General features: G+C 45.9%; 1 protein-coding gene across 2 annotated transcripts; it reads left to right on the forward strand.

The window, feature by feature from the left end:
- The first annotated feature begins 46 nt into the window (after positions 1-46).
- On the forward strand, positions 47-14,509 carry MDH2 (malate dehydrogenase 2). Of its 2 annotated transcripts, XM_059693506.1 has the most exons (9): positions 47-235; positions 4,474-4,642; positions 5,826-5,909; positions 6,592-6,701; positions 7,986-8,111; positions 11,103-11,180; positions 12,145-12,244; positions 12,596-12,747; positions 14,196-14,509. In XM_059693506.1, the coding sequence occupies exons 1-9, from the start codon at positions 170-172 to the stop codon at positions 14,325-14,327; spliced, it is 1,017 nt and encodes a 338-aa protein (XP_059549489.1). In that variant the 5' UTR covers positions 47-169; the 3' UTR covers positions 14,328-14,509. The 2 variants fall into 2 exon arrangements, with proteins under 2 accessions (XP_059549489.1, XP_059549490.1); XM_059693507.1 differs by lacking the exon at positions 4,474-4,642 and having other exon boundaries at positions 86-235.
- The last annotated feature ends 1,586 nt before the right edge of the window (positions 14,510-16,095 follow it).

The following is a 16,095-nucleotide window of genomic DNA, read 5'->3' on the forward strand; positions in this document are numbered from 1 at the left end:
GCCGTGATCCCGCGAGATCTGGGAGACGAGGCGGGGCCGGAAGCTGGGCTCCTCTCGCGAGGCCCCGCGGAACGGAGCCAGGAGGCCCTGCATCCTGTGGAGGTCGTTGGAGTCACTAGCCCGCCGCTGGCTCTGTCGCTTGCTGGTCCGCGCCCTGCCCGCCCCAGCCATGCTGTCCGCCCTCGCTCGGCCTGCCGGCGCCGCTCTCCGCCGCAGCTTCAGCACCTCGGCCCAGGTAGGCCCGACGAGGGGCCGGCTGCCGGCGGAAGCCCCCCCCCCGCCCCCGGCCCTGGGCCATGTGCGTCCATAGCTCGCGAGCCGCCCTGACCCGGGGGCCGACCTGCACCGCAGGGCCGCCGGGTACTGGTGGGCGGTTGGGCACCCTAGGCTGGTCCTGATACCCGGCGGGAAGTGCGGGAGAGATGCCCAACTCCAGACCAGTGCCACCTCTTCGAATCCCCAAGTTCGGCCCCCCCCCCCCCCGGGTCCTCCAGAGGCCTTGCTTGCTCTTAGACTGCAATCCTTCAAGGATGAGAAGCCAGGGATCTAGGGTCGGAAGTAATTTTTGTTTTTATGCAACGTTGAGTGCATAACCTTGTTCTTCTTGCAGCATCCGTACAAATAGTATGTAATTATTAACTCCATAGTACAGATAGGCGTGGTACCGAGGGAAGAGAACTGGTCCAAAGTTAACACAGTCATTTACGAGTAATCAAATGCAGCTCTCCTGATCGCCAGTGGTTTTGGGATAATCAAGCCTTCAAGAAGCTGAACACTACTTCCTCTTGCAGACTTTTATGAAGGATCCTGATGCTGTAGTGGACTGGGCCTGCCCCCGGTGTTGTAACAGTGCGTTGCTTGGCCTGGGACTACTAAAGCCTAGGCTATTTTTAGCTATATTTTCTAGGACAGTGGTTCTCAAACTCTGGCGTGTGGCAGAATCACCACCAAAAAGCTAATAAAGAACAGAGGCCAAGATTTATTCAAAGAGGGTAGGATCTGGGCCTCTATTATTACCAAGTGTCCCAAGTGATTCTAAAAACAACCAAAATCAAAACCCAGGAGAAGCCTACCTTGCCACACCCAAAAGGGAGGTGATTATTAAAGGAGATTCCAGATTTCTTATTTAGTTTCTGTGCTTCAGATCACTTTTCTGTGCATTTAATTTATGTGAAAAATAAGCATCTTTGGGTATCCGTGATTGTCAAGAATTGGGCTGGGTGTTGCAGGGGGTATCAAGATGAATGAGAAGTAGCACTTGAGATAAGCCAAAAGTGAGTCAGTTTAAGACTGTAGAGGTGATGAAGCTTGATGCTGAGGAGTGGGAGAAGGGAACTGATCCAAAGGTGAGACAGTGGGATTTATTGACATGATTTGGTGAGGGGTGCTGAGAGGAAGAGGAGCATGGAGGACTCTGAGGCTTTGGGGTTTGCTGAGATGGGAAAAAACTGCTGGAAGAGAGCTGCTTGGGGCAGGTGGAGGATATGTTGAGTTTAAAATGCCTGTTACACATACAAGTAGAGATGCTGGAAAGGCAGTGTGTCAGAAAGATGAGTTTGAGCCAAATGTTACATTGGTCTAGAGCAGTGGTTCTCAACCTTCCTAATGCCGACCCTTTAATACAGTTCCTCATGTTGTGGTGACTCCCAACCATAAAATTATTTTCGTTGCTACTTCATAACTGTAATTTTGCTACTGTGATGAATCGTAATGTAAATATCTGATATGCAGGATGTATTTTCATTGTTACAAATTGAACATAATTAAAGCATAGTGATTAATCACAGAAACAATATGTAATTATATATGTGTTTTCGGATGGTCTTAGGCAACCCCTGTGAAAGGGTCATTCGACCCCCAAAGGGGTCGCTACCCACAGGTTGAGAACCGCTGCCTTAAATGCTAGTGTTCTGTCCCTAGTGCTCTTCTCACTCTATTCCCTTTTGTGCCTTGTCCATGTTCCTGGCTTCCATTAATTCCAGTGCAGACACTGTGATCTCCAGACCAAGTCTTTTGTCCAGGGACCTACTGTGCATGGATGTTTCAAGTGGCCCAAATTCAGTGTGCCAAACCATTCATTATTCTTTCTTCAAAAACCCCTAAACTCTCCTCAGTTCCCTCTATTGGTTAAAGGCAATGCTGTCTGCTTGAGCCAGAAAGTTGTCGCCCCAGGTTCCTTCCTCTTCTCACCATTTGGGTGAAGATGGGAAGGGGGTGACTTAATCTATAGCTACTATTCCTCAAATCCCTCATAATCTACCCATCCTTGCTGCTCCCTTTATCCCACTCTTCAATCATGTTTAAACTATTACAGTAGTCTCCTTGCTTCTGTTGTATATTTCCAGTCCATCTTCCACTCTGTCTCATATCTTTCTAAAACCCAGATCTGGTCATGTTCTTCCCAGCTTTTGAGGCCCTTCAGTGGTTCCCCATTGCCTGCCAGGACCAGATAATTCTGTGCTTGGCCCTCCTGTCTTCCTTTTTCCATATGTATCCAACAGTGCTAGAGTCGTAAAGAACTGCTGGGACTACTTGTCTCCTCCCCCCATTATCTACCTGGTAAACTACCATCCTTCAAAACCCCCTCTAACAGTTTATTCCACCCACTATTTGTGCTGCTGCTCTTCTGAGAATCTGCCTCAGTGTCACTTGTTACACTAGGTGGTGTTTATTAAGTTTGCGAGTCTTTGCAGGCAAGTCAGTCTGGCACGTAGCAGATAGATGTAGATGCCTGTTGAATTGTAGTGAGCTTTAATGGATGAATATCAGCCACTTTGGAAAACTGTCTAGCAGTTTCTCAAAAGGTTAAACATGAAGTAGCCACATGACCCATCAGTTCCGCTCCTTGGTATATAACCAAGAGATTAAAAACAGCCCTGCCAGTGTGGCTCAATGGTTGAATATCGACCCATGAACCAAGAGGTCACCATGCCTGGGTTGCCGGTTCAATCCCCAGTAGGGGTGTGCAAGAGGCAGCCGATCAATGGTATTTTTCTTTCCCTAACCCTCTCCCTTCCTCTAAAAATCAATAAAATTAAAAAAACATGTCTGCGCAAAAACTTATACATGCATCTTCATAGCAGCACTATTCATGATAGCCAAAAGGTAGGAATAACCTAGTTGTCCACCAACTGATGAATGGCTAAAAGAAATGGGGTACTGATAACAACATGGATTAACTTTAAAACATTATGATCGGTAAAAGAAGCCAACACAAAAAGCCATGTGTTGTGCGATACCATTCATATGTGAAATATCCAGAATAGGCAAAGGCAGGTCCATAGAAACGAAAGAAGGTTAGTGGTTGCCAGGGAAATAAGTTGCTTTATAGGGTAATGATTGTACAACTCTGAATATACTAAAAACCATTGGATTGTACATTTTAAATGAGTGAATTGTATGGTATGGAAAATAACATCTCAATGAAGCTGTTCTTTAAAAAATGAATGCAATTAGATGATGACCAGTTAGATCTACTTAGCTATGAGTGGCTGTTTAAAGTCAGGTTTTATGACTTTAGTTCCAGTAAGCTGACCAATACAGTGATACAGATGCTTCTAGGTTTGTCGTTTCAGATGTTAATGAGGCAGTTTCTTTGGACCGACCTCCACCCCCCCCCCACCTCCCCACCCCCCAACTAAGCTATCACTTTTAAAGTTTCCAGCTGACATGCCCAAGCCAACTGCTGCTTGATGTGGAGCAGTAGTGATTCTCAAACTTTGGTGTCACAATCACTTGGGGAACTTGATAGAGGCTATTTGAAGGAGCCTGTTGTTTTTGTTTGTTTTGTGACCTCAGCAGGTGATTCTGATAAACACCAGAGTTTGGGAGTTGATGTGGGGTAAGGAGTCTGGGGCTGCATGCAGATATAACTTACCTGGGAGAGAAGGAGCTTTTTAAACATATACATCCCTCCTTATCCTGCCTTAGGCTCCAGCCAAGATTATGCTGGAATCTTAACCTGATCCCTCTTCCCCAGGCAGTTGATTGCCACCCTGTCTCTTCTGCACACCGTATGCATAGCTCTTTTCCCTCAGCTCCTCACACATCTGCTTGCTTGTCCCCTCCAGAGCCAGCAGGAGTCTTCATTCCTGCAGTCCCATGTGTGATGGCTAGCCTGTGGGTAGGTGCCCAATAAAGGTTTGTTTATAGTTTTTAAAATTGCAGATTGAAAGTAAGGCTGCTGTTACCAGTTCAGCTGCCTGAATGAGTAAAGCTTATTCATCTTTCAGAGGCTGCTATAAGTATACCCTGTCACAAATCTCTACAAACCTGAGTTCTTCCCCATGTTCCTGAGGCACACCTCTAACCTTCGCAAGGAAACTGGATCTGTGGATGGTAGAAATACAGTTGTATCTTCCTTTGGCATCTGTGCAATAAGAGGCCAGTGCAGTACTTTGCAGGAGGTATCCTTTTAATGTGAATCCATTTAATGCTGATTCTATCTTAGTTCTTTCTCTGTGCTCTTTTTAGAACAATGCTAAAGTAGCTGTGCTCGGGGCTTCCGGAGGAATTGGGCAGCCCCTTTCGCTTCTCCTGAAGAATAGCCCTTTGGTGAGCCGCCTGACCCTCTATGATATTGCTCATACACCCGGAGTGGCCGCAGATCTGAGCCACATTGAGACCAGAGCGTCTGTGAAAGGTACTGGGCACGCTGGGCCTGGAGAATTACATCGCTTCTCCCTAAGAGGCTAGGATCCAAGTTTACAGTAAGAGCCTTAGATGAAACTAGATGTTCAGAGACTTGGGATGTTCATGTTCAGTTTAGCATTAACTTTTACAAATGATCACATTTTTTTGGACTTGAGTCTATAAAAATTTATGTCCTGCTTATTTTACCCTCACATCTTAGCAACATTTCCCATGTACCAAGTTCTTGGTGACATCATTTTAAAGCTTTACTATAATTTATCACTTATTATTATTCCCATACTGTTGGCCATTGGCTCTTTCCTGTTTTCCTCTAAATATAAATATATATGCTGTGATAAATATCTTCATCTTTATATCTTGTTTCTTAGAGTCCTTAGGGCACTTACAGTAAGTGTGACTACATTAAAGCTGTTACTGTAAAGTACCATATTACTGTCCAGAAAGGTGCAAACAACACAGGAGGCTGACTGTCAAGTCATATGTTTATGAGCCTTCCATAGTCCCTCTGAATTTGTTTGCTCATTTTCTTTTGTATTGTAGATTTGAGTTTCTGAAAACTTTTGCAAATAAGGGGAAAGTCTATTAAAATCAAAGCAGATTTGGTCTTGGAGCAAATTTCCCTGAAATCCTTGAATGTAGACCTTATTTTCCTCAGATACTAGGAATAAACAAATTGGTACTAATACTTAGAGTTCTTTTTTATCAGCACAGGGTTTTGGTGTTTTTTTTTTCGTGGCCTTCAGTGTGCCTTCTGGTCTGACCCTAAGATGGCACTTTTGTTAGGATGATCATGATGTAGAGTAAGCAACTCTTCTAACTGGGAGCTGAGAAGGACTTACATATGCTAGGGAGTAAAGATTAGCAGCTGGCTTGGTTTGATGTTATGCAAACCTGGAGGGGTAATCCGTTCTGAATTTAGACCTGGACAAATGGAGGCTCTAGAAAAGTAGAGTGAAAGGGGGGCATTCCTGCCAGCCAGAAATGTCAGACTCACAGAGTGGCAGTCCTCAAGGAAAGGAATCACATCCCAGGTGGGCTTGCCAGGCTTTCTTGTGGCCTGTGGTCAGCATTGGACACAGGTAGGGCAGTTCTCTGGGTTCTGTCCCCATAGATGTGCTAGCCTCTCTTGGTTGCAAACTATAAGATTGCTTTCTTGGGCGTTTTTTTTCTAGGCTACCTCGGACCTGAGCAACTACCAGACTGCCTGAAAGGTTGTGATTTGGTGGTTATTCCAGCTGGAGTCCCAAGAAAACCAGGTGTGTATTTGAAAAACTGCCCTACAAGTCCGTTGAGAAAGTGGTTTTCCATAAAAAATGGATCTAGTCAGATCTCTGTGCTGCAGAAAAAATGTCAGAGCTCTCCATGCCTGTGGGATAAAAATCAAGGCCTCATGTGTTTCCTGCTCATCCCTCCTCCCCAGCCTGGAATACCCTTTCTTCTCCTGTCTCCACCTTGGGAATTCTTCATGACCCCTCTCCTCCTCAGATATCACCCTTCCTGACTCCCATCCCCACTCTCCACCCTCACAGACCTCTGTTTTAGCACTTGTCACACTGGACTGTTTTTCCTACAAGGTAGTTTAACTTAAAACGGGGACCCTGCCCTAGCTGGTTTGGCTCAGTGGATAGAGCGTCAGCCTGCGGACTAAAGGGTCTCAGGTTCGATTCCTCTCAAGGGTACATGCCAAGGTTGTTGGCTCAATCCCCAGTGTGGGGCATGCAGGAGGCAGCCGATCAATGATTCTCTCTCATCACTGATGTTTCCATCTCTCCCTCTCCCTTCCTGTGTAAAATCAATAAAAATATATTTAAATAAATAAAATGGGGACCCTGTGTCACTCTTGTTTGAATTTCCTATACCAGCTAACAAACAGCTCTTGGCACATATTTAGAAATTAGTCCTGTGCTTTGTGAACATCTTGAATTGGATCATTCTCAGGCATGACTCGGGATGACCTGTTCAACACCAATGCCACAATTGTGGCCAACCTGACTGCTGCCTGTGCCCAGAATTGCCCTGAGGCCATGATCTGTGTCATTGCAAATCCGGTGAGTGCTGCTGTCAGGTAGGTTGCTGATACATATGAAAGCTCACAGCAAAAGTGTGCTAATGTCTTATAGGGAGAATAATCAGGCTAACATACTGAAATGGTGAGTTGGGGGAATTAAAAAGAGGTCCTTATATTTATTTCCTAAGGATTCCTTCAGGCATAGACTAAGTGAGTTTTAACCTGGTTTTTTTCATCAACTGTATGCCTTTGGGCAAATCACTTCCCTTATCTGAATAATCTTAGTTTCTCAACCTGGAAAATAAGTCCATTCTTGGGCTTCTTCCAGCCATGATTGTGGGAGCCTGTTGAACTCCTTTTACTATGTTCTACCCAGGGTTTGCAATTCCTGGTCCCTCAACATTCCCTTTCTTCTCAAACTTACACATGTATCTCATATGCAGTCACATCAGGTCCTGCCTGCTTAATCTTCAGTTCAGAAACTCTGAGTGCTGTGTCCTCTCTGAGAAGGTTCCCACGACTATCCTAGCAGGCCCTTGGGTTGTATTTAGCAGCAGCCCTCTTCATTCATTCCTCCCTCCTGATTGACTGGATTCTGGCCTCTGAGTATGACAGTGCCATGATAGTGATGTTGACTGAGGAACGTGACCATTGATAAACACCCAGAGCTTATGCAGTGGCCTCTGAGAAGAGGTTCCTGTCTTTCCCAGCCTGCTCACCCTTCCTCAGGGCCATTTGGTCAAAAGTAGAAAGCAGTTGCTTCTTTTATCAGGGAGCTGACAAGTGCCTAATGTATATCTTGCTGTTTTGTGTTAATGATATTGTTTCTGTGAATCAAGTGTTAGGCACTTGCCATGTACATAGTCATTTAATCTTCTCAACAGCCTTATGAAGTGGTTTTATCCCCATTTACAGATAAAGAACCCAAGTCTTAGGGAGTTAAAGTAGCTTTCCCCGGGTAACCACATGGAGTGACAGAGCTGGGACTTGACCCTGTGCCATCTGAGCTTTTAGCCCTGTGCTATGCTCTTTTGTTAGGAATGGCCATTCAGGTGTAAGTTCTAGCTGGAGCCGAAGATGCCCTGTGTAGCCATCATCACATTTTAAAGCTGATAGTTCCAGGGTGTGCTGCATATTTGAATTATGGGCTCAGGGGCCACCAAGAGGAAGAGTGCCTGCTGCAGTGCAGTTTCTTTGTTCATGTGGGGAGGGAAGGAGGCACTCTGGCAGAAGAGGAAGTCCACCCCTGTAACCCATCTCCTTCGATATATGACTGTGTTCTCAGAATGCCTGGCAAATTATGCCTGTCTCTTGGATTTATTAGGTTAACTCCACCATCCCAATCACATCTGAAGTTTTTAAGAAGCATGGAGTATACAACCCCAATAAGATATTTGGGGTGACAACCCTGGACGTTGTCAGAGCCAATGCTTTTGTTGCAGAACTGAAGGTAAGAGCCACATCGGGTATCTTTCAAGCTTCCGTTTCTGAACTTCTCTGGGCCATCCTTGGTTCTTTTATGGGCATAGAAGACATCAGGGCATTTACAGGTCACTTGTAATTTGGGAGTTTTAAGTATTTTTATTTTTTAAAATACGTTTTTATTGATTTTAGAGAAGAGAGGAGAGGGATAGAGAGATAGAAACATCAATGAGAAACACCAATGGGTTACCTCCTGCACGCCCCCTACTGGGGATCAAGCCTGCAACCTCGACATGTGCCCTAACCGGTAATCAAACCAGTGACCTCTTGGTTCATGGGTGGAGGCTCAACCACTGAGCCACCTTGCCCGGGCTTAAATGTTTTTAATAGCTTGCCCTGTGGTGGGAAGTAGCTCTCACGTTTTCTTGGGGCATCAGCAGGCCCCTGCAAGTTTAAACCAATAGCTTTAGTCTTGACTTAGCTTACTCTTCTCTTGATGCTTTAGAGCAGCCGTGGGCAAACTACGGCCCGCGGGCTGGATCCGGCCCATTTGAAATGAATAAAACTAAAAAAAAAAAGACCATACCCTTTTATGTAATGATGTTTACTTTGAATTTATATTAGTTCACATAAACACTCCATCCATGCTTTTGTTCCGGCCCTCCGGTCCAGTTTAAGAACCCATTGTGGCCCTCGAGTCAAAAACTTTGCCCACTCCTGCTTTAGAGGTTCAGGCTTTCCCCGGGTTTCTCATTGGCTGGACTGAATTGTGCTCTCCAAGCTTATTGCCTCTGAAAACTAGTATTAACAGGATTTACCTGTTAATAAATGAATAAATTATTGGAAAAGATAGCAGAATTGCTGTCCCTAGGCTGTAGTTCTGACTCCCCTTCTTGGGTTACCTGTGGTAGCTTTTCTCGGAGAGTTCTGATCTTGCCAGCTGTCTGCTTCTTCCTGGGCTGCTGGACTGAGCTGTGGACTCGCCCTGGGGTGGGTTTGGCATCAGTGCTAGGTCTGGGGTTTTCCATGCCTTTCACAACTCGCTGTATAATCTTTGGTTGTGGATCCAGCAAAACCATTTATTTTGGTCCCAAAAAATTTTTTTGAACTTCAGACCATTTTTTTCCTGACTTTTCAGGTGAGAGGAGCCTCTCTAAAGTAGGGATCATTGTCATGCACACAGCTTAGTGAGAAGTGCACACACAGGACTGTTGGCCTTTATGTTACTCCCCTGTGCACCAGACAGGTCTGTCTCTGGAGTGTTGATGATGACCCACTTTAATTCATACTTCACCATGTTCTTCAGGCTTGGTTCTAGGTGTGGGGGTCATCAAGGTCCATAAAACATAGCCCCAGGCCTTGGGAGCTCTGTTGAATGGAGAAACACTTTGAGGCTTTGTGGAGAAGATCACATTGAAGCTGAGAGTGCACAGGCTGGAGAGCCGGGGTTCCAGCTTCCTGAAGCTTGTACCCCAGTTTCCTGGAAGCAGTAGTGCTCATTCTCTTAGGGTTCCGGTGGTGCTGCCAGCTGTCAGAGCACACCGTTTCCCCTGGGCTCCTACTTGTGCAGTAGCTACATGCGGCTGTTAAATTAGATAAATAAAATTAGAAGTGCATGTCCTCCATCACCTCGTCAAATTTCAGGTGCTGGATGGCCACATATGATTGCTGTATTTTTATAGAAAGTCCTATTAGGTAGTGCTTCTCGGCCTAGAAGCTTTACTGTTAGAGGTGGGGGATGGAGGACCCTGGCCCCTCCCAGAGAATCTGGTGCTTGACAAGTGTCAGTTAAGTGAACTAACTGCCCTTTACCTCAGTCTGACACTCTGAAAAATTGCCTGAGTCAAAACTGACCCCTTAAGCTCCCAGTGCCTGGTTCCTCCCTCAGCCCTCTCAGCCATCTGGACCCCTTTTACTTCCGCATTCCCTTTCTACTAGGCTCGTAGAAATTGTCGAGTTTACATGTCATACTCTGCTGCTGTTATATGCCTATTTCATACCCCCTGGCCTTTGCTCCTTTTACCTAGAATATGCTTCCCTTGGGGGAAGTCCTCGTGTTCCTTCCCAGAGCAATGAGGTCAGTCCCAGGAAGCCTTCCCATGCTGATGAAGTGCTCCTCTGGCTTCCATAGTGTTGTGCTGGAACGGCCCTTTGTATCGTCTCATTAGACATCAGGTTTCTCAAAAGCGGGGGCTTTTTCCATGCCTGCAACCCTGGTGTCTGGCACAGCACCTTGGCTTCTGAGCTCCCTGCTTTTCAGTTGATCCTGCTGTTCCTGTCTACCTCGTCCCCCTCCCTTCCCCACCCACCCGAGGCTTGGTGGTTCCTAACTTAGGGCTGCTCTCTTCAGCAGCTGCAGCATTTGGAAAAGGTTCACCTCTGACCCATAACTTCCACCAGATTCTTTTTTTGACCGTCGTAAGAATACCTGGCTCACGGATTCTCAGGGGCATTGTACCTCAGTTTAACAAACAAACCAGCCTCTCTCCGCTAGCTCACTAATGAGCCAGGGTGTTCTGAGCCTTCCCAGTTTTGTTCTTTCTGTCCCAATCACTGTGTGAGTTAACAGACTTCTCACCCCTAGTTTCCTGGAACTGTTTTGAAGTTTACTTTGACTTGTTCTTTGAAAAAGTGTGGGCACATGAGTCTGGGCTTGTGCATTGGAATAACAGTAGCTGTGAGAAAGAGGACTGTCATCCTTTGATTCTGAGAAGATAGATTGATAGGGACCAAGGCAGGAGGTGCCTACAAGGAGGCAATTTTCAACTCATAAAGGGAAAACCTCGTGACCTCACAAGATAACAAGTTACTCCTCACTGCCTGTGTTCAGACTGATGTCAGACTGTGGGGTGGGGCCACGGTAGATTTGGGCAAGGCTGGAGTCAGTCTCTTCTAATTTTTTTGTTTTGTTCTCAGTTCTGTGGATTTTTCCAATATTGGTGTTTTGAATAGATGTGACATATTTTATATTCAAAAGAGCTTGTTCAAAGTTAATCATGTTTCACATTTTGTTGACCAGGGTTTGGATCCAGCTCGAGTCAATGTTCCTGTCATTGGTGGCCACGCTGGGAAGACCATCATCCCCCTGATCTCTCAGGTATGTTTATGACCTTGCCAAGAAGCCTTAAGATCCACTTTGAGGCACTCAGGACAGGCTGACAGAAATTACAAAGGTCTGTTGTGTTTTGAAAGGGTGCTCTGGATGCAGCCCACCCAGTTGTCTGGGGGTCTCTTGACTGGTGTGGGGCCGTGGGCAGCTTTCAGTGCTTCCGGGGCCCACAGCTGTATGGGGGGGAGAGTAGTCAGAAGGCGCTCAAAGCAGCCACTCCAGCATACAGTGAAAACTGCTGAGAGGAACATTCATGAATTTCTGCTGAGGTCAGAGCAGGCAAAGCTGCTTTGTGTGAAAACTAGACTAGAGACCAGGTAACACCACTAAGAATGATAATATCAAATCAACCTCATAAACCCGAGTACAGTGCACTGAGACGGACACAAAATATTTGTGCTAATCTTGCCAAAAATGCATAACCTTACACAAAATCCCGAGGAAGCACCTGACAGACCCAAACTGATGGACATTCTACAAAATGAGTGACAATACTCTTGACAAGGTCACGAGAGAGCAGGGAAGACGGGAACTGTTAGAGAATTGCTACGGTGAAATAGCCTAGTCGGTTGCCGGTAAGGTCCTAAGTAGGTCCTGGAACAGAAAAGGGACAGTAGGGGGAAGAGTGGTAAAATTTTAATAAGGTCTGGAGCTTGGATGTACTCATCTCCTGTTCTTCCTGTTTGCACTGTGCTTAGCATGAGGAAAACAAGTGAGGGGAGTCTTCGTACTGTTTTTACAATTTTTCTCTGGGTCTAAAATTAGTACAAATATAAAAAGTTCTTTTAAGATGATTGGGGAATTCACTACACCTCCCAACAAAGTTGACTTTTTCTTTAAAGAAAAGCTCTTGGTTTCCCATGTATTGATGATGCAAGGAACCCTCTGTGAATAGGGTGAGGAGAGTGGGATCTGAACCTTCTCACAGGATCCCTATGACTTTTGCTTGCAGTGCACTCCCAAGGTGGAATTCCCCCAGGACCAGCTGACAACGCTCACTGGACGGATCCAGGAGGCTGGCACGGAGGTGGTCAAGGCTAAAGCTGGAGCAGGTAGGGTCTCCGAGGCAGTTCATGGGTGGGGTGCTGATGCCAGAGTCACTGTTAAGAGTTCACAGTTGAAGACTGAAGGAGCAAACCTTTTCTAAGTCTCCTATATGTTCACTTGATAGAAAACCCTATATCAGAGGGTAGCTTGGCCCGCTCGGTGGAGTGGAGTGGTGTTTGAGGTTGGCAAAGCTCATTCATGCCATTCATGAGTTTGTGAATTGAGGACTGCTGACCTAAATTCTTGACGACTAAAGCTAGAGATTTTACAGGTGCTTTATTTAGCTGGCAGGGCAGGCTTACCAGGATTTCACAGTCTTCTGTGCTAGCTTGGCTAACCTTTCTGTGTCCCCCTAGGCTCTGCCACCTTGTCCATGGCATATGCTGGAGCACGGTTTGTCTTTTCCCTTTTGGATGCAATCAACGGAAAGGAAGGAGTTGTCGAATGTTCCTTTGTTAAGTCCCAAGAAACGGACTGTTCCTATTTCTCCACACCATTGCTGCTGGGGGTATGTATCCCAGAGGCTGGGTCTCTTGACTGGACAGCGAGTTCGCGCTAGTTAAGACTTAGCTCTGTCCTATCTGGCTGCTTCATAATTCAGAGGTTTTTTTGCAGTCACTACATCTCACTGCATGGCCTGTGCTTAGGTTTTTGAGGGTTGAAGAACATCATAGAATTAAGAGCAAGGAGAAACTATGGGCGTGGTGCATCCTGGCACAGAAATTTGATTGCCTGTGGGCCTGACAGCTGGTCATCAGTGGCTGCCTGAGTGTGTTTCCTGATGAGACCCTCTCTGAAAGAGATGCTCCCACAGGCTGCTCTGAAAGAAGAGACTTCTCCACCCCAGCCTGTAGCCATTTCCCTGTAACTTATACTTGTTAGTTCTTGTTCTGACCTCAGGGCCTGCCAAGCCTAGTTCTTCCTCGAGAGAAGTCTGGAGATGATGCACAGCTGTTACACTTCCCAGTTCAGGCATTCCTGGTTCCTTGCTCCTCATCCCACTGGTTTTCCTTGGAATGTGCTGCTGATTGTTCCCTTGAAACTGGTGTCTAGGACGGAGCCCATCTGGTCACATTGCTGGCTTCAGACAGGCTGATTTTTTGCTTGGTTGACTCTTGAGTCTTCAGTGAGCCACTGCCCCTAGATCTCATTCACACACGCCATTAAGCCAAGGTTTCCATTTCTTAAGTGTGGAACTGCTGAAATCAGGTAAATGTGTGCTGGCCTTCATCTCATTCCCGGAAAGAAACAGATTAGGTACTTTCTGGGCCACAAAGAGGCCCTTCCCACAGACACCCGATGTTCAAAGGTCAATAAGACATGGCCTCAGGCCTCAGGGGATCTCTGTGATGGACAGACGGACACTAAATAGATTAATTTAGAAACCAGTTCAGCACAGGCAGGAGCAGGATGTGGTAAGACCTTTAGGAAAGGAGCACACAGGCTGATTGTCTGGGTCAGGAAGGGCTTTCCACGGAGATGGACAGCAGCAGAGACAGTGCTGTTTTCATAATGTCAGACGCTCACCTACCTAATTACATTCAATTCAGGTGGATATAACAATGTTTGTTTAGTCCTTCCCAACTTGGGAAAGAAACTAGAACCCAAACGTATGCTTTATGTCAGGGAGAATAACTTGAAGTGCTACTACTTGTGGAGTACTTGCTGTGCCAAGTCTTCCACATGTATGCACAGCCTCCCTTGAGGTAGATAGTTTGCTCATTTTATAGGTAAGGAAGCAGTCTTGGTGTGGAAACCATCGTCCAGGGTACATGATAGTGTCACAGCCCAGATCCCAGCCTAGGACTGTCTGGCTGAAGCCTGAGCTCTGGGTATTTGCAGCGGCTGTGGATCGTCTAGGCAGAGATGGTGAAGTTAAAGTTGGGTTTTCTATAACAAACTCATTCATGGAAACTAACTTTGTTGTAAAACGGTTCTGTCTCCTCTCTCTTTCAGAAAAAGGGCATTGAGAAGAATCTAGGCATTGGCAAAATCTCCTCTTTCGAAGAGAAGATGATAGCTGAGGCCATTCCTGAGCTGAAAGCCTCAATCAAGAAAGGAGAAGACTTTGTAAAGAACATGAAATGAGAAAGCAGTTAGTGAGCAATCCATTTCCTTAACTTATTAAGGCATCATGTCACTGTAAAAGCCATTTCAGGTATCTTTCTGTTTCAGTTTTGATGATGGATATCTATTAACATTACCATCCCTTCCAGATCATGGGTCAGTTTACTACTGGTGCATTAATAAAAGCAGGCTTTGATATTCTTTTTCAAGGTCTCTTCCATAAAAGTTGTGCTTTCTTCCCCATTAGAGCTGACTTCAGAGTATCTGGCATCTCTTTCATCACAAATAAAAACTACATGTTATTTAAATATTAGACTGAAGCAAGATGGTTTCAGCAGCAGCTTCAAGAACGTCCAAAATATCAGTAACGGCTCCTCCCAGCTCTGCTCTTTCACCATTGCATTCCACAGTGTAAACTAAGAAGGGTCAGCTCAGGCCTGATTGCTCAGTGTCCTCTCACCCGCATGGCGTAGTAGCTCAGTGCCTGATGCCAGGCCAGTTTTCTGCCCCTGGTTCTTTCTGTGTGGTATGTTCTGGCTAAAAGAACAGTACCCTCTTCTACAGTGGGGCTGCCGTGGCTGACCTCTGTTCCACTCTGAATTTTGTCCTCTTCTGTTGGAACGTAATATTCAAGTGACTAACCTCCCATAGCCAGTATTGTGAGAAAAGTTAGGATGGGGGCAAAAACGACCAAAATGCCAGCTGGGTGGCAGGGCTGAGGACACAGTGCTGTCTATCCTGATGGAAAGGCAGCTTTGTGTCTCTCTTCCTCAGTGACCTGAGAGAGACTTTATTGTACTAGCTGGGCTTAGAACAAACGAAGGGAATTAAAGGGAGACCTGATTCCCCTTAGTGTTGGGTGCATCTGCTCCATAGATCCATGGTCTCTGCAGTGGAAATGGAGAACTTTCTGACAAGTGGTGATGGCCTTCCACTGAAGGTGAAAGGGCAGGTCGGGGTGGAGCTAGGTACACCCAGTGGAACTGAAACAAATGGATTTTACAGTCAAGTATGACATCATTGTTTTCTTAAACAAGTTATACATGTTCATCGTTTAAAACCTAAAACTTGGGCAAAAAATAAAGCAGAAAAAAATCACTGCTAATAAATAGTATTTGTCCTCTTAATTTTGCATATTTCGTAAGTTGAGATAATGCTTCATGTGCCATTTTGCAGCTTGTCTGGTTATCTGTTACCATGTAGCACACACACCTAATTTAGTTGCTTTGAAGCCATTTCATTATGTCTCAGGATACTGCTGGTTGACCCGGTTTTGCTGGGAGGCTCTGCTCCTCCAGTTTTGAGGTCCTGGCACACTCAAGACGATTGCTCAGGCACATAGCTGGTGTTTGGGGGGTGTGTGTGGGGGGGGGGGGTGCTGGGACTTCTCCATGAGATCTCGGGCCTCACTCTTCATGAGGCCTCTATTTAGGGTGGGCAGATTTCTTTATGGCTCTGGATTCCCAGAAGTGCAAGGGTAGTCAGACTTTGGGCTTAAGATCAAAAATGGCACAGCATCACTTCTGCCACATCATGGTGAAAGCAAGTTACAAGGCAAGCCCAGGTGCCTGGTGGGAGTGCACTGACCACATAAGATCTGAGTACCAGGAGGCCTGACTCTATGAGAGCCAACTTGGAGATTAGCCACCACAGGTGAAAGTGTGGATATATTTTCCTCTATCACCTCTAATAGCTGGATAACCCTAGGGTGAATGTACTAGAAAATGTATTCCACTGTTGGATAACTAGGTGGTTTAGATGTTCACTATTACAAAGAGTGTAGTCCTGA

The sequence above is a fragment of the Myotis daubentonii genome, chromosome 4 (assembly GCF_963259705.1).
Source record: "Myotis daubentonii chromosome 4, mMyoDau2.1, whole genome shotgun sequence".
NCBI lineage: Eukaryota > Metazoa > Chordata > Mammalia > Chiroptera > Vespertilionidae > Myotis > Myotis daubentonii.

Excerpts from the sequence above, each read along its gene's own strand:
- MDH2 (XM_059693506.1), top strand. The coding sequence starts at position 170 with ATGCTGTCCGCCCTCGCTCGGCCTGCCGGCGCCGCTCTCCGCCGCAGC. Across the intron at positions 11,181-12,144 it reads TCATCCCCCTGATCTCTCAG|TGCACTCCCAAGGTGGAATT; the intron begins GTATGTTTATGA and ends TTTTGCTTGCAG. Across the intron at positions 12,748-14,195 it reads CCACACCATTGCTGCTGGGG|AAAAAGGGCATTGAGAAGAA; the intron begins GTATGTATCCCA and ends TCTCTCTTTCAG.